At 31.3% G+C, this 18,379-nt stretch overlaps 1 protein-coding gene and 2 long non-coding RNA genes across 11 annotated transcripts; 2 read left to right on the top strand and 1 right to left on the bottom strand.

The window, feature by feature from the left end:
* Positions 1–54: 54 nt before the first annotated feature.
* LOC122521057 lies at positions 55–3,159 on the bottom strand. 5 transcript variants are annotated; one of them, XR_006304654.1, is made up of 10 exons: positions 2,927–3,156; positions 2,730–2,809; positions 2,355–2,633; positions 2,111–2,156; positions 1,945–2,001; positions 1,477–1,640; positions 1,283–1,413; positions 963–1,193; positions 648–820; positions 55–103 (listed from the first exon to the last, which is right to left on the bottom strand). It is a non-coding gene; the product is annotated as an uncharacterized LOC122521057 (long non-coding RNA). The 5 variants fall into 5 exon arrangements; XR_006304648.1 differs by having other exon boundaries at positions 2,088–2,156; positions 2,927–3,155; XR_006304652.1 differs by having other exon boundaries at positions 963–1,210; positions 2,088–2,633; positions 2,927–3,159.
* A 198-nt stretch (positions 3,160–3,357) lies between these two features.
* Positions 3,358–15,187, top strand: LOC122516593. Of its 5 annotated transcripts, none has more exons than XR_006303618.1 (4): positions 3,358–3,683; positions 11,386–12,120; positions 12,523–14,683; positions 14,784–15,187. XR_006303618.1 is itself a non-coding variant. In XM_043634532.1 (2 exons), the coding sequence occupies exons 1-2, from the start codon at positions 3,582–3,584 to the stop codon at positions 11,626–11,628; spliced, it is 345 nt and encodes a 114-aa protein (XP_043490467.1). In that variant the 5' UTR covers positions 3,375–3,581; the 3' UTR covers positions 11,629–11,735. The 5 variants fall into 5 exon arrangements, 1 of the variants encoding a protein (XP_043490467.1); XR_006303620.1 differs by having other exon boundaries at positions 11,386–12,903; positions 12,984–14,683; XR_006303619.1 differs by having other exon boundaries at positions 11,386–14,683; positions 14,784–14,948; positions 15,016–15,187.
* A 1,587-nt stretch (positions 15,188–16,774) lies between these two features.
* Positions 16,775–17,256, top strand: LOC122518072. The gene is made up of 2 exons (XR_006303970.1): positions 16,775–16,807; positions 17,164–17,256. It is a non-coding gene; the product is annotated as an uncharacterized LOC122518072 (long non-coding RNA).
* The last annotated feature ends 1,123 nt before the right edge of the window (positions 17,257–18,379 follow it).

Raw genomic sequence — 18,379 nt, 5'->3', positions numbered from 1 at the left:
TCCGGTTTATAAGAGCCTAAATCAACGAAACCATCCAGCTGCATTGTTCGTTGATTTAATTTTATAGCTTCGCTTAAAGCTACTTTATCGAGCAGTAAAGTACCTATGAAATGGAGAAAAATAATGTCTATCAATATATGTGTTATTTGGAGTATAACATTGTAAGCGTTAATAAAGCTAATGAGAAGACTAAAAAGTGATAAATACAATTATCAAAGGAAAGAAGAGCAGTAGCAAAGTCCGGTAAGACAGAACGAGCTAAGAAGCAGATTAATTACTGAAAAATTATCTTCAGTAGCTTGTTATTATCATTAGTATTCTCAGCGAGTATTTTATCATAAAGCATTAGTGTGGTTTAGTTGTTAATTTGCAAGTACGTTTTGTAATAATTATTAGTTCTATGATTTACTGTGACACGTCAACCATAAATGATATTAAGAATATCCCTTTTCTTGTTAACTTCCATTCGAGAATCTTTCAATTTAAGAGTTTCAAAGAAAGCTTCGGAAAAACCGAAAGCACTATCTAATTTCTGAATGTATTTCTGAGGGGTATCTATACAGGGTAAAAGTAAAATTTGTCTAGATCTCAGCCTTGCGTAAACAACTGCATTTTTAATCCTTATTAAAAGACGCCCGTATACCCACTCAATAGTGTATCTTCTTTGTTTGAAATTTTTTAATTTAGCCGCAGCAAAGCATGCTCTGACGGTTTCTTGTTGAATTGGCGGTAGAGTAAGTATTTCTTTCTCTATAACAGTTCAGGAAGCACCAGCATATTTTTCTCTTTCTTCTTCGATGGTTTGCTTCAGAGTTTCATTCTAAACAATCAATCGGTAGTATATATTCAATGGTATGAATATATTGTTGTAATATTGTAATTCAAACATTAAAGTTATTTAAAAAAACAAAATTATTGGATTTACGATAACAGTTAGTTGTATACATTAGAGATAAACGTACCTTATTACTGAGGCGAGTACACTTTTTCTTCACAGCATTAATTTCAAGTTCTATTATAATATAATAAATAAATAATAATCTTCTATTATGTTCATCAACATCTATTTTTGGTCGGTACAATTGATTGTGTAATTTTTTTTTCAGTCGTCTACATGCTTTGCATCTATATCTTGCTGCTTGTTTTTTATACTCTTCATCAGCTTTCAAAAAACTGTCCATGTTTCTGAAGATCTATTAGAATATGAGTACTGTAATTGAAATATAAAGCACAACAAGAAAAACAATTTCTCGTAAGAAAAACTTAATTTTGCAATACATACTTTTGACAGTCAAATCCACTACCACTACACATTTGAGATCTCTCTAATTCTTTTAGAAATTCCCAAAATTTATTCATACTAGAAATAACAAAGTCACTTTTTACTGATTGACTAATTTTTACGTTTGTTACCTAAAAAATTATACCGTTAGCGTACATCTGTAGAAAATAAAAAAAATAGAAGAAAGCACTTACAACTACATTTAGAACCTTATCGATTTTTACACGAAATTTGACATCATATAATTCATAATCCAAATGTGTGGACACACAGTATCACTCCGGGTGCATCGAGGTGATCATCAACCCAGCTCCATTTCTTTGGTAATTTATGCGTTTCTAAATTCTTAATGAATCATCTATCGAAAAGATATAAAAACATTAGACGCAAAACAAAGCATTATGCACTTATTTAAACATACTGATATTTTGCATTGAAATCGCAATCAAAATGTCTGCAATTATTATCAATGCTCAGAGCAAACTTATTGAATAATGAATTGAAAAAGTCTTCACTTAATAAATTTAGTATCAATTTTGATTAAAAGCTTTAGCTGTTATTAGGAGATAACTTATAGAGATAAATATTTTGAAGTGCATAAATAATTTTGTTACAATATAAAATTTACAGAATTGACTAGAAAAGAAAATTTTGAATCATACTTCTCCAATAATATTTGGTTCAACAATGCCATCATCTATCAATAAATCGACTAGCTCCTACAGAGAAATATAATTATTAACTTTTATTAGTAAAGTTATTAACTTTTTTTATCATATATTTTTATTTGGTTTAAAAAACAAACTTCATTAACTACAGATTCCTCACTTGCAGCAACTGCCATATTTTCACATATATTGCTGGCAGTACTTCCCTGAAAAAAAAATATTAAAGATTGACTGTTACTACAGAATATTTTAACCCTTAGATACCCAGGTTATAAGAATTTTTTTCACGCAACAACATTTAATCTATAGACTGTCGTTGCAGGGCAAGTGAGACACTAAAAAACACCTGGATACTGAAGGGTTAATGATATTGGAAAAGGTAAACTTTTCATAAAATCTGTTACAATGTCATTTTCACTCGCTGAAGTTTTTTTATCTAATGTTGGAATAGCATCTCGCTTTAAGATAATTTTTTTTCTTTCAGATACAAAAGGTTGTTCACCAGGTATTGTTATTATATCTTTTCTAATTATGTATTTTTCATCAAAATGTTCTTCACAGATAAATTTGGGACATTTTGGATCGAAATCCAAATTTTGCCTCAATATTTCACTCCATTGCTTTATAATTTGAGTATTCCGCAAACAAAATTTTTATTTGTTACAATTTAATCCAAAATAAATCTGCAGTAAAAATATTGGTATTAATTGTAAGTATGTTAAAATATTATTTAATTGTTTTTTTATTTGAAGTAAACTGAAGTTTTGAGGTTAACTTACTTTGGGTACGATAAACAGAGAATTTTTCTGTGGTTTTAACTTATTTTTTTTCTTTCTCTCTTTACTGTTGATGCAATCCACTACAACACAATATTTCACCATTATAAACAAAAAATTCAATTAAAATTCACCCTTGTAAAAAAATTACAACAAAAACATCAAATGAAACTATCTGTTTATTTATAAAATTCACGTACTAAAATTTGAATTCCCGAATACCACCGCCGATCTCATGGAGAATTGTCGTACCCGATGTTTCCTCATTTTCGACGACACAAATTTGACGAAAACACGTATTGCGTTCATTCTCCTTCTATCTAGACTTCGTGCGTGCAACGCTTAGTAAACAAGAGTGGGGAGGTTACGAAGCACCGCACAAAAAGGAGACCGAGATAATAGGAAACACTGTTGTTCAGGTTAGTAACTAAGATGAATCTGGTTAGAAAAAAAAGTAGACTTGTGAGTTTTTCTGTACTTTTGTATTTTTTGCCATGAGCAAATGGACAAATGAGTGTGAACCAACTAAATGTGCGGACAAATAAGGGAACTGGACAAATGAATATGCGCTGCTGGTTGGCTCTACTCTGCTACTAGCATAATCATAGGTCAGCAGCTATTTCCTGTGGCTGTCGCGAGATGGCGCAAGAATAGTTAACGAGCTTCCAAATATATATAAAGTCATCTAATTTGCAAGAAACATTTAGGGTAGCAGTGAATTTATATAATATAAAGAAAGTATTTGAACTAGCAACGGAAAATATTTAAATATCATAATTTATTTGAACTTTACTCTACACATATAAAATCGGCAAATACCTATTGATTTTTGTTTGATCATATCTGCTTTAAAACATGGAATTTAGTGAACTTTACGCACTATTTCTGATGATTTTATCATTTTTAGTTTCCGTTACCATTCTTATGGCGAAAGATGTCTACGATCCAACTCTAAAGGTAAGTGGAATATGAAATTACACGTTATAAAAGAGTATATAATAGTTCGTTTTCATCAGTATAAAATTATTGAGAAGTTTTTAAACAATGTTTTGTACCGAGAGTACGTATATATCATGTTTGCTTTGGGAAAAATATAATTTAGGTGAAGATGTTTCAGAAATGTTTGTAACGTAATAATGCAGATTTGTTTTAAAAATACAAAATCTGATCATATAATTGTTTTTATTTATTAACACTTTCTTACATTAAAACAATAGGTCAGAATAATAAAAATTCCGATTATATTTATTTGTTCAGACTTTAATGTTGATCAATTCTCCTAAAAATGAAACTTTACATGAACAAAGAGTATATTAAATATTTTTATTATTATTTCACGTAAAATTATTACAGTAATGTATTATTGCCAGCATTATATAGAAAGCCTGATCGAGTAGGATATTTGTGTTTAGAGCACGGGGAGGAGGATTTTTAAATTTTCATAATTTGTTTGACTTATAATAGCTTTAAGATCACTTGGCCCTCCTCCCGTGTTCTATACACACCACACTTAAGAACATTTTATAGATTGGATGAAACCTTTTGGCCACTCAATAGAATGACGAGGCAATCTGAGAAATATCTGCTTAATATACACATTGTCCAAATTACATAGGCATTCTATACAATACCCGAAATATATACATTGCCCGTAACAGAATCATTACTTATCACATATCACTACTATTGTCGCCTTCCATCTTTTGTATATAGATACAGTGACTTCCAAAAATATTCGGACAGAAAGGTTATATTGAGGGCTTAATTTTTGTTATGAAGCAATTATCAAGATTATTGTTTTTAGCAATAAATCATTCACTTATTCTTCAAACAAATATAAAATTTAAAAAAAATATGTACGTTTATTGCATAATTATAATTATTCATTATTAAATACTGTCACATTGTTTATTCACAATAATATTCAGAGAATATTCAGGTATCACATATTGAATGTCATTTAATATTCAAACAATATTTGTAATACTTTCTAACGTAGATATTTCGTATCAGAACATGTCTATTTGTTTGGAATATTATTTAAATGTTTATATATCTTTTACTCTATTTTCATATTTGTCAATTAATTGTCGAGTTTTTAGTTTCATTTAACTATTTAGATGACAACATAACTGATAAATCATTCGTAGAATAAGATGATTATAAGTGTTATTTAACATTTCATTACTATCATATCTTAATTGTCGAGATTTCTCGTTTATTTTGAATATAATCGGTTTGCCTTTTATATATTAAAGTTTACGTTACTTTTAATAACGTTTTGCTTTCTTTCAATATTAAATTTTGACTCGCAGTTGAAAACAATTTTTACCTGCAACTTTGAAAAGTCTATGATCGTTACCAACCATTTAAAACACTATAAGAATGAAAGCAAAGTAAGTCACGTCAAGATTTAAAACAGTTAAAAGCCACTTGTGAAAGGTAATTTCAAATATTATATATATTTACAACAGATGCAACGAATAGGACTTTTTTTCTTAAACGTTTCAAATCTAAGCATCTTTTTAAAAAGCAAACATACAAAATCAGGGACTATCCCACATTTTGTTTATTGTTTTTGACAAAGTTTTTATCATTATAAACATATCTTTCAATGTTTCGATTGCCTTTATTAAATATCAGCTAAAGTTAGTATTTTCTTTGTTACTCGTTTACGAGTAGACTCATATAATAAGGCTATAATATTTGCATTTTTATCTGCAACATCAAAATGGAAGTTCTGCGAATTTACTTATCTTATTCATCCTATGAATTAAATTCCACTGTTTTTGATTGGGGATTAATAATCTAATATCATTTATTTAATAAACAATGGAAGTATTAAGTTAAAAAAGTAATTATACTGGTGTCCGAATATTTTTGAGAACAACTATTATAGTATATCAGAAAAAATGGAAAATTTATTCTTATTTTTGTGCCGTCCATGGAATATTTTTCAGAGCTTTGCAAATAAAATGAACTACTAATCAAATATCAGCTATTTTGATTTTTTATACTTAATTAATCAGCGATTCATTTATTTTTTCAATTCAAAAATGAATTCTTATTAGTATTTATCAAAAGAAATTAGATATGAAATTAGAACGTGTTATTGTCAATGGTTTGCGTAGAAAACTATTTTATTATATTGTAATTTCTTTTTACAACTCGTCATGTGCTCTCACGTATATTTCTTTTTTATAACTATGTTAGCAATTATAGTAGCAGGTCTGTTTATTACAGAAATGTTTAATTCTGTAATTTCACAAGGGCAAAGTGTGTACTATTTTCTTAGATTTTTTTGAAACTTTATACATTTGTAGGGATCATTAGGATTATCCACATATACCTTAGGAGTTGGATCAATGCCCAACTGTTTTTGAGAAAACGAGAAGAAGATTTATTAATATTCTTATATATCATTTCATTTCAGTTGTTAGTATGAGCCGCCGGCAGCGTAACGCGAATGAAAAATGAAAGAATGTTATTTTTTTATATTTCACATGAAAATTCATCCACGGCTATAGTACATTATATTAAATATAAGAAGTTAGATAAAAATTAAATTACAGCTACTAGCAATTAAATATAGAATAAAATAGAAAATAAACAAATATAATTTATAAAGGAAATAAATTTTGATATTAGATGCTATAATGAGAGAGACAAGTATCAAAAATAATTTTTATTTATTATTGACAGTAATTGTGGTTAATTTTTAAGTTTAGTTTGCCATCAAAAATAAATTACAATGTAAGTTTAATAAGCAAATAAACTTCTTTAAAAGAAAAGAAAGCAGTGTAACGCGTAACGGCGTAGATTCATTATAGGCCAGTCAACGAGGGCCGGACATCGACCTTTTTAGCTAAACGCCTGCATATTTGACCTAAGGGTAAGTTGACGACGCTGAATCGAATAGTGCTAATTTTATTTAAATCTGATCCCGAGGTTTTGAGAAAAAGGGTAAAAAAGGGTAAGATATGGCCTTATCTTAGAATCTAGGCATTTAATCGAAAAAAGTTTCAAACAAAAGTTGTAGAGAATTGAAAAATACATAAAAAATGTTCTATGGTTTATCTTCGTATCTGCAAAAATAAACGAGAAAAAGTGGTCAAAGTAATTGTAAGAGCGGGGAAGCAAGTATCGCCCCTCTGTCGGTTTTTACACGCGAGCGTGTTAGTGTGCGTGCGAGCGTCCGTGTGCACTAATCACTAACGAAGGATCTTCGGCAATCTTCGGGACTCTAGGTCTTGAATGCAAGTGCGACTGAAAGAAGAAACTGATATTTCTCCCTTTCTATTTGTTCATGCGATAACGAATATTTTTGTCTTGGCCATCGATTGTTGAGCGCTCTTTATACGAGTGCGAGTGAGACAATAAACTGATATTTCTCTTTTTATATTTTTTCTTTCGGTAGCGAGAATTTTACGTCTTGGCCATCGAGTGTCGAGCGTTCTGTATATCTATATATATCGGCGTATAAGCGCGGCGTTTTTAAATCAAATCTTGATGCTTATGGTACGCCGTTTCTTTATTTATTGTAAAAAATAATGAACCTTGAGTAAAAAAAAAGTAATTCATTTTAACAGAAACTATTATTATTTAGTTGAGAGTAAAAATAATGAATTAATTTTGTGTCTCGCCATAAAATTAATTAGAATAATTAATTGATATTAATTTTTTGACTCACAAAAATTTATTTGTATATCAAATTGAATACGTATTCTCTTTAAGACGAAATTTAAAATTTAAATATTTTTCCTATTAAATTATGTATTTTATAAAATTTTAAATTACTGACTTTTTGTCTCGTAAAAATTTATTAGTATATCAAACTAAATACATATTTGAAAAAGAAGAATTTTGTATCCACACATAAAATTAATTCAAGATATATATGAAAGGATATTCTAAAAACGTGGAATTTATTTTTTGTCTATACATAATTTTAATTCATTTTTATTATGTTATAAGAAAACAATAATGCATTCTGATTCATCTTCGAAGTCTTAAGAATTCTACGAAAAAAATTGGACAATTACCAAGTGGTGCGTTAGCGTAAGTAGTAACGTCTTCGCTTCTCGCGCCGGTTATTAACGTTCGATTCTTCGTGGGGGAATTATTTTTTTTATATATTTTTCTATCTTTAACAAGGAGACGGTCAGTGAGTCTCACCTCAGATTTTTTTCAAATTTTGCACTAACGATATAAATTTTATTAAGAAATCAACATTATTACGCGAGTAATAAAATTACTAATTATAAATTAAATAATATCCAATAAATAAAAAAAATAATTTTTAACGTGCCGGAACGATACATTTTTTAAGATAATATTTACAGGATGAATTTGTAATTTAAGTAATAAATCTTCCTTTATTTGTGCAGGATGTAAAAAAACTTATTGCTTTTAATTTTTTTTGTAATAGTTTTAATTTTTTTTTATATATAATTAGAAATTAGGAAATGTAAAAATAATTTATATAACCTAAGAAGGATAGAAAAACTTATGAAAAAAATAATTCCCCCTCGAAGAATCGAACGTTAATAACCGATGCGAGAAGCGAAGTCGATACTACTTATGCTAGCGCACCACTTGACGAGTATTCTATTTTTTTCGTACAATCCTTAAGACTTCGAAGATGAATCAGAATGCATTACTGTTTTCTTATAATATAATAAAAATGAATAAAAATTATATGTATAGACAAAAAATAAATTCCATGTTTTTAGAATATCTTTTCCTTGAATTAATTTTATGTGTAGATATAAAATTCAATTTGATACACAAATAAATTTTTGTAAGGCAAAAAATTAATATCAATTAATTATTCTAATTAATTTTATGGCGAGACACAAAATTAATTCATTATTTTTACTCTCAACTAAATAAAAATAGTTTCTGTTAAAATGAATTATTTTTTTTTTACTTAAGGTTCATTATTTTTGACAATAAATAAAGAAACGGCGTGCCATAAGCATCAAGATTCGATTTAAAAGTGCCGCGCTTATACGCCGATATATATAGATATATAGAACGCTCGACGTACGATGGCCAAGATGTAAAATTCTGTCTACCGAATGAAAAAATATAAAAAGAGAAATATCAGTTTATTGTCTCACTCGCACTCGTATAAAGAGCGCTCAACAATCGATGGCCAAGACAAGAATATTCGTTATCGCATGAACAAATAGAAAGGGAGAAATATCAGTTTCTTCTTTCAGTCGCACTTGCATTCAAGACTTAGAGTCCCGAAGATTGCCGAAGATCCTTCGTTAGTGATTAGTGCACACGGACGCTCGCACGCACACTAACACGCTCGCGTGTAAAAACCGACAGAGGGGCGATACTTGCTTCCCCGCTCTTACAATTACTTTGACCACTTTTTCTCGTTTATTTTTGCTGATACGAAGATAAATCATAGAACATTTTTTATGTATTTTTCAATTCTCTACAACTTTTGTTTGAAACTTTTTTCGATTAAATGCCTAGATTCTAAGATAAGGCCATATCTTACCCTTTTTTACCCTTTTTCTCAAAACCTCGGGATCAGATTTAAATAAAATTAGCACCATTCGATTCAGCGTCGTCAACTTACCCTTAGATCAAATATGCAGGCGTTCAGCTAAAAAGGTCGATGTCCGGCCCTCGTTGACTGGACTACAGGCACACACTACGCACGCATGCACTCACGCACGCGCGCGCGCACACACACAGCACACACCAATTCAACACACATCCTGCCCTCATACACACACACACAAAAGCGAGCATGCATCGAGTTTTGAAGACTGTCGTGCTGCTATACTATGCGTACCTCTACAAACTGAAACTTAATGCCGATGTGTGCTGCTGTGATAAGGAAAAAAAGATACAGATAACAATTTTTCTGTTTCCTACGTTGTCAAAAACCGCTCGGTATTGTGGGCAATGCCTAGGCCAAGCTCACATTCCCTGAAAACTCTACTTTCCCTATAACATATACGAGGTCTGTTCAAAAAGTATCGCGAATTCTTAATTCCCGCGGGTTACGTATATTCGATTTTCAATTTTTTTGTGGCGTTATGTTGACCCTCACTTATGCTGACAAGTTCGGCCACTTTAAATGTTTAGTTAATTTTTGACAGCTATTTTGCTTGGACGTGTTTTGGCTCGTCTTCAATTTTTGCCTATTTTTCGGCTTTTGCACCATGATAAAACTCTTGCTCACACGTCGTTGCTTGTGCGGGAATTTTTGGCCAAAAATAATACAATAATGATGCCGCAGCCACCATATTCCCCAGATCTAGCCCCTTGTTACTTTTTCTTGTTCCCGAAACTGAAAAGGCCCATGAAAGGACGATGCTACGTTACGATTGAGGAGATAAAGACGGCATCGAAGGAGGAGCCGAACAAGATTACTAAAAATGATTTTATGAAGTGCTTCGAGGATTGGAAAAAACGTTGGCACAAGTGTATAATATCTGATGGAGATTACTTTGAAGGGGATAAAGGGAGCTGCGGCATCATTATTGTGTTGTTTTTGGCCAAAAATTCGCGCACAAGCAACGACGTATGAGCAGGGGCGTTATCATGGCGTAAAAGCCGAAAAATAGACAAAAATCGAAGACGAGCCAAATCACGTCCAAGCAAAATAGCTGTCAAAAATTAACTGAACATTCAAAGTGGCCGAACTTGTCAGCATAAGTGAGCGTCAACATAACGCCACAAAAAAATTGAAAATCGAATATACGTAACCCGTGGGAATTAAAAATTCGCGATACTTTGTGAACAGATATCGTACACTATTTTTCGATAAACAATGAAAGAAGTACAAATAATATTAATTGGAACAAATGGTTTCGCTTGCTTCTACTGCAGACAGTTTGCACAGTATTTATTTTATTTCAGGTTGATGGTACTAGCAACCGTCATGAATATTGGTATTGATTGTCTCGGAGACATTATAGTATTAATGTTAGTGTACGATTTATAGTCCTATTTAATCCCTACAAATTTATAAAGTTTCAAATAAATCCTGAAAAACCAGTACACACCTTGCTATTGTCAAATCAAACATAAGTGAGGCGAAATATTGCCAACATGATAAATAGATACTTTTCAGCTGATTCAATTTTATAATTAGATAATTTATTGTGTGAAAGATGTTTTGTTTTTTTTCATTACAAATTTCACAGTTTCATTTTAAAGTATTAGCAAATAGATATCTGAAAGACCAAACTAATGCTTAGGTATTTTATTTGAAAAATAAATAGCTAAAAATATTTTTTTTGACAGGATTAATTAGAATATTTCTTTAATGATCAATTGATATACTTTAGTGTAACTTCTATTCAATATCGATACTTCCAATACTTAGGTTATATTGACTTTTTTTTTATATTTTAATGCAATAGTAAACTTATACTTAATATATGTCAGTTCAATTTTATTTTAGAAACTGATCCGTATATTTTGTTTGTGTCTGTGATCTTATCTGAGATAGTTATTACAAATATTTTGTTAAAGGAACTTGTGCAATTTTTATAACTTACAGTCTCAGAACTTGCTAGTCTACGCAGAGCTCAGAAGAATGTTTTTGGGGCTTAGGATTATTGTTTATTTAAAAATATTAAATTATTACGATAAGAAAATAAAAAAAATATATTATTGTTTTCAGGAATCAGTGACAAAAAAGACAAAAAAAAAAATCATACTTTTTGAGGATGATATTATAGATGAAAAGGACGTAAAAGAAGAAGCAATATTCCGTTACTTTAATCCACTTTTTGAACCTGAATTGTTAGAATACAGAGCAATGTTGCTGGAATCTTATAAAACAGAATCAATGACTGAAGAAGAAAGAAAAAAAGTCGAAGATAATGTCGATAAAATTGTAGAACTTCATCGGCTAAATCCATAAAATGATAAATTTTCTAAGGTACAATTTTTTTACCCTAAGGGCAACTCAGAAAGAGTATAAATCAATAAAAATTATTCTTGAGTAAAAATATACTGTTATAGCACGAGTATCGTTAGTATCATTTACCACCGACAGATGGCGCTGGATAATTGTGGCGCCTTCCCCTCCTTATATATATATCCCTCTATAGTTCAATTTACAAGAAGACACTATGGATGTTCCTTTCTGATCGGTATAAGACAATATATCAGTAATATAACCTCAACTCTTTGCCTCAACTTTTGCCTGCGAGCAGCGTCTTTAGGCGTGTATCATCAACTTTCCAATAATGCACACTCATGGTTTTGTTTATGGATACGCTTCATATTCAGAATTTTTTTTAAACAAAGAATGACTCACGCATTTTGCCGTCTGTGCGGTCGATCTCCGACAGTCACGCCGGCTACCCAGAGAGAAATTCGTTTTCGAGCGCTCCGCATCGAAAGGGTTAAGGTATTTTTACATTAAAATATTAAAGCAAGCTGGCTAGTTAATTTTGAGAAAAAAACTTTTAATGTTTTGCTTACTTGCTTGTTTATATTCTTCAAAATTCATCTAATTATCAAGGGGTACGGTAATGTAAGTAGTAGCGTTCTCTTCTGCTGCTCGGATTACCGGAGTTCGATTCCTTGTGCGTAGATTTTTTTAAATTTGTTTTCTCTACATATATATGGTCGAGTCATAAGTAGCTTCCGATGCAGCTATGTAGAATCTATTATTCGAATTTACCCGCTATGAGTTACCAATACAAAGAGTTTTTGATTTCATTAATTACACGAGGTTTCCATTAGTCTTTTGTCAACAACTTTGTATGATACACGTTAAAATAAACTGCTTCTTTATCCTCTGAAATAGAGAGCCAAAAATTACATATTCGTCATGTGATGCTTTGGGAATTTAAACAAGGCAATAATGCTAAGGCGACAGCCGAAAAAGTATGCAGAGTGTATGGTGAAGGATTGATAACTGATCGGGCAGTTAGAAATTGGTTCGTAAAATTCCGTTCTGGAGATATGACTTTAAAAGACGAACCGAGGGCGGGACGTCCTTCCGACTTCGACGACAACCTTTTAAAGGCAGTATTGGAGCAAAATCCACGTTAATCGACAAGATGTATAGCAGAAAGGTTGAATACATCGCAATCAACCGTTATCCGCCATCTGGAGAAATTAGGGAATCGTCAATCGGAAAAATGTCATCCTTCTGCACGACAATGTGCGACCACATACAGCAAAGGTGACTCAAGAAAAATTCTTTTGAGCCTGGATGGTTTGTTTTATCACATTCTCTTTACTCCTCGGACCTTGCCCCGACAGACTACCACCTTTTCTGTTCCCTACAAAATTTCTTGAATGGAAAATCTTTCAATTCTGAAGAGCAAATCACGCAGGCTGTCGAGAACTTCTTCCAGTCCAAACCAGCCACATTTTACAAGGAAGGATTTACAAACTGCCTGGAAGATGGGAGAAGGTTATAGATAATGGTGGTGAATACGGAATAAATTAATGTAATTTTTTTATTTAATGAGAGCAAAATAAATATCTGATAAGGAAACGGAAGTTACTTATGACTCGACCTAATATATATATTACCGGTATAGTTGGAAATCCGGCAATGCTAGTAATACCCCTGCATTGTCATCAATGCAAAGCGCCTTTTGACAAAGTTAGAAATGTATTCATATTTCTCACATTTCCTAGAAATTCTCGAGAATGACAAATGAGAAACCGGTAAATTAAAAAACCAGATATAAAATATTTCGTTCTAAACCCGTTTATCTAACGATACGATAAGGAATAAAAAATACAGATTTTCTGTAGACATCTCTATGAATATCGGTCTAAACGTAATATAATCTTCTCCTACGATAAGTAACAGTGGGCCCTACATAATAACACACCGGCATAGAGTAAGTTTCAGTTTATAGAGGTACGCATAGTATAGCGACACGCATAGTCTCAACACCCGCACCATGCTCGCTTTTGTGTGTGTGTGTGTGTGTGTGTGGGAGCGGGGTGTGGGTTGTTTGTGGGGGGGGAGGTTGCATATACTGTGTGTGCCTGCTGTCCGATAATGTATTCTTTTTAATATTGCCTTAAGTAGCATTTGGTGTTCTATAGAATGCATAAGTATTATGTTCAATGTTTAGGAAAAGTCTGTAAGAATTCTTCTGTTTCCGACTTTGTTAAAAGGCGCTTTGCATTGATGACAATGCCGGGGTATTACTAGCCGGTAACATATATGTGGGATTGGAGAAAATTCATAAATAAAAGTGTGGATAAATATAAAGGCAAAAAACGTTACGATATGAATGTTCGAGAACGATCATTATTAAATATATACATTAATATTTCTAGAATAAGTAAAGATGTTTTTCTGGTATGTAGAACTATAAGAAATGTTGCCCTCTGTTGTATGGTGTGAAAAAATGAGAGGGTATGAGTACATGCGTGTTTTTAGCGTGGATGTGGGAGGATACGAGAAGCGGTGATATAAAAGAAAGGATTAAAGAGGAGAGAGTCGAATAAGAGAGTCTAAAAGTTTAAGTGTAAAGAAAGGCTAATATAAGCAGCTAAGAGTAAAGAGAATTTAGAGAGATCGAGAGTGAAAGAGTGGGGTTACAAAAAATATCCTACATATATATTCATAAGTTTTGAAGTTTTTAAAATGAAACTTCTTTACACGCACAGAAGTAAATATTCAAGGTCGCGACGCATGGTTTCTATGGTTACTATGTGACTGAAGCTGGACAGGAAAAACGACGCAAGATGCAATTCATACGCGATTAAGAAAGATGAAGCATATTATACACAGTATTGTCTATTTTCGATTTTCTCTTCGTGCATTTCCTCTGATGAAAGAGGGAATGTTAGGTAATCGCACCTTAGGCACGCATACACCTTTTCGAGGGGGAGTGGAGACGCTGTGAAATGTTCTGTGATATATAGTGTGTATTGGAGAGTATATCACGGGCAAAAATCGTATAATTGATCAATTACATTTGTACCCACTACAAGTATGTATCATAATTTATTTTCCTAATTATAGTATGTATATTACGTTATTCATACAGCTAACCTAAATTTTTGAGAAATTATCCACGTATTGCGTTTCAGATAGAGCATGAGAGAAATCTAGGTGAATAGTGCGTCATGTATATGTATATAGGCAAAATGGAAAATGTCAGGCGTTTTTAGGCAATGTAGGAAACAAAAGAATTATTACGGACTTTTCCTAGGCATTATACATAATACTTAGGAGGCAAATGGCTTTGCTAATTGGTAAAAAATCTAAACTTAGCATAGAGACAAACTAATAATCTACAAAACAATAATAAAACCAATCTAGACCTATGGAATACCGCTATGGGGTATAGCAACGAAAAGTCACATTGCCAAGCTCGAGGCTCAACAATCCATAATCTTACGCACAATCGTGAATGCTCCATGGTACGTCCGTAATGAAGGAAGGACTTAAACATTCCCACGATAGAAGAAGAAATAACCAAGACAACCTGCAAGTACGAAAGAAGAATTGATACGCACATAAACCCGCTAGCCAACGATAACTACAACTAATATATCCTTAAAAGGCTCAAAAGAATCCACCCAGAAGACCTAGTAAAAAATTAAACCTTAACAAAATAAATGACAAGTGCGACGCTATTTCCTTGGAATAACCGTCCACGTGGTATCTTTTTTTACTTATATAACAATTTATCAAATGTCTATGGACAAATTGTAAAGATGTACGAAGTTAATAAAAAAAAAAATTAACCGTAATATCGCTTGATCGAGTTTCGCTTGATAAACTATTTTTTTTTAAGTTATACTTCTTTTGGCGCGTTAGCGAAAAATGTAATATGGGGAGTGATTTTGTTCTGAGCGTCTGGAAAAACGACACCATGAAAGTTTGTCGTTATTTACGACGCGCGGCAAAGCGATTTCAAGTTTACGGCATGAAATTGTCTTCTATTCTTCTTCCCCTTTTTTTCTCAAGCGGGTCACCCATCCAAATACTTATCGTACTCAGCGCTGCTTTACTTAAATGATCGAGCGAGAACTAATGCTGTAACCGCGCCATGGTCGTTGACGCATAAAGTAATTCGATATATTTCCCTTACATTTAATGTGGACTGATATCTATATTTTTATATTTTTTTATTCTTTTTATTCTTTCTTATATATATATAATATATCGATCGATTGAAAATATTTTTCCTTTCTTTTTTGAAGTTATTTTGTTAACTTAATAAAAAAGAATAATTAGTAGCTTATCTTCTTATATTTTCAATCCTCCTCTTTTTTACCTGGTCACGCTATATAAATATATATATAAAATTAAATAACTTCAATAAATAAATGAGAATAAAAATATAATAGTAAAAGAAAAATAATCTTCTTACATTAGAAAATATTATCGATCATCAAGCAGGGAAGAGGAACAGGTTTCTTTATCAACTATATTCTATGTAAAAATAAAATTAATAATAATAATACTAATAATGTAATAATAATAACATTAATTAAAAAATAAACTAGGAAAATTAAAAATAACAAGGAAAATTAATAATTATAATAAATAATAATAATATGTAATCATTGTGAAAGGTAATCTGTAATTAGTTATAAAAATATGGAGAGTGTAGCATAAAAGAATGGAAACGTATTGTGCAATGTGAATTTATTGTGATTATTTTTAAATTATACTTCTTTTTCAATACTAAATAACAAGCGTAGCCTGACGAGGATTTCCTTCAGAATTTGTGAGGCACTCATCGTAATAACGATTTATGTATCATTTGTAAAGATTATAGATTCTTACCGTATATTCGAAATACGCAGCTCAATCATTTCGAAAATATTGAAAATATCGAAATTTTGTTATCGTCCCTTACCACTCTTCAAACCGTTGTTAAGCACGCCCTGCTGGGCCTATTAAACAAAAACACTCGTCCTATTCTTCCACTGGAAGCCTACGACGACACGCTTTAGATAACAAGCGAAGAATTTACAAAGAAAGCGACGAACAAAGCGATTTAAGCTAGAAGCGAAATAAGAAAAGTATAAGTATTCCTTATACTTCCATAAACGAGGTGAACCTTTTTGTTGAATCCGTATACAAGCGAAGCGAGCAAGAGGTGAGATATGTGTTTAATCTTTTGTTAAAACCGCAATTCCATATTATATTTAATTTATCAACCAGAGTTTTTATGCTACAAGGCTTTTTGCTTGACGAGCCAATATAGTATTATACTTTGTATTGATTTAATCAAGAGTTTTTCTTTTTTCTTATTTGTTGTTTTATTTTATTAATTTTTTTAATAATTGTATTTTATTTAAATTGTATTTAATATCTTTATTTTATTAAAGTTTTTATTGAAGTTATATTTTATTTTATTTACAAATGTAGAGTATATATTGGCATTCGGGAAAATTGTAGTTATTTCATATTGAATATAATGAAGATGGAGAAGTAAATGTTGTTTGGCTTAAGTTTTTAGATTCACTAAAGATTGGCCAGAAAATCGTACAGAAAGTTGCTGGACACGTTGCGATTTAAATTAATAAAACAATAGTGCCGATCGGACGTAGATCTCCAACTATTCTCCTTAGCAACAATACAAAAATTAAGACTAAGCGTTCACATTTATCTATAGTTTAAATTTAATTATTTATTATTAATTATTGAAAATTTATTTATTTTATTTTAATTATTGAAGTTATACTTCTTTTTTAATTATTTTAATTTTAAAGTTATTATTAAACTATAATCTCACATTTATTTCTTCAAAAAAACCAATTGTCTGCGAATGGAACTTTATGTGCTCCATCGACTTCGAATTTACTAGTGACTTCTGAACCATCGGCTCAGCCTATGATTACCGGTACAAATTTATACAATTTAAAATTCACAGCAATAACTAATAGTACTGCTAATTATTATTTTTGAACTTATACTTCTTTTGGTACGTTTGGGAATTTGGTCTTTATTTTTTACATTTACTTCTTCAAGATGCATCGTTGTCTACTGCAAAAGATGACTATCACAGCTATATTACTGTGCAAGCTGATGTGCATATGGAAAATTCTTCTATGCCGTGTTATCATCGTATAACATCAAAAACATTACATCAACAAACATGGAGCAAAGTTCACGATCTCGAGCACGAAATAATCAATATTTAGCATGACATTATACATGTATTGTTTAATCAAGACATTGTACCAAATGAAGAACGCAATTCGTTAAACCAAGACACAATCATGGATCAGGAATTACCTTAATCAGATGCACCCTCTATTTATTCTAATTCTTCAGACCAGTTAGTAATTAATCATTCCACTGGCGAGCAAATTAATATGGATTTAGATCCTTCTTTACCATATAGCAATTATCATCAATTTAAACGAACTCATAAGGAATTTAAAATAAAATTCTTGGGCAATTCATTTGGACATCCATGTTCAGTATGTAACTGATTGTAGTTTAAAAAGGATTTAAAAGAGCCATCTAATGAACATAAGGATATTCTAACACAAATTATACCTAATGTGCCTATGGAAAATACTAAGCTTTGTAATACATGCATACAAGCTTTAATCAAGAAGAATATTCCTTTAATATCAACATATAACGGCTTCAAATATTCAGATGTACCTCAGCATCTACCACCTTTAGATTTAGTTTCTGAAAGATTAATTTCGCCTCG

This window comes from Polistes fuscatus, unplaced genomic scaffold (genome assembly GCF_010416935.1).
Source record: "Polistes fuscatus isolate 324 unplaced genomic scaffold, CU_Pfus_HIC Scaffold1, whole genome shotgun sequence".
NCBI classification, from domain to species: domain Eukaryota; kingdom Metazoa; phylum Arthropoda; class Insecta; order Hymenoptera; family Vespidae; genus Polistes; species Polistes fuscatus.
This window is presented reverse-complemented; position numbering and strand designations above follow the sequence as displayed.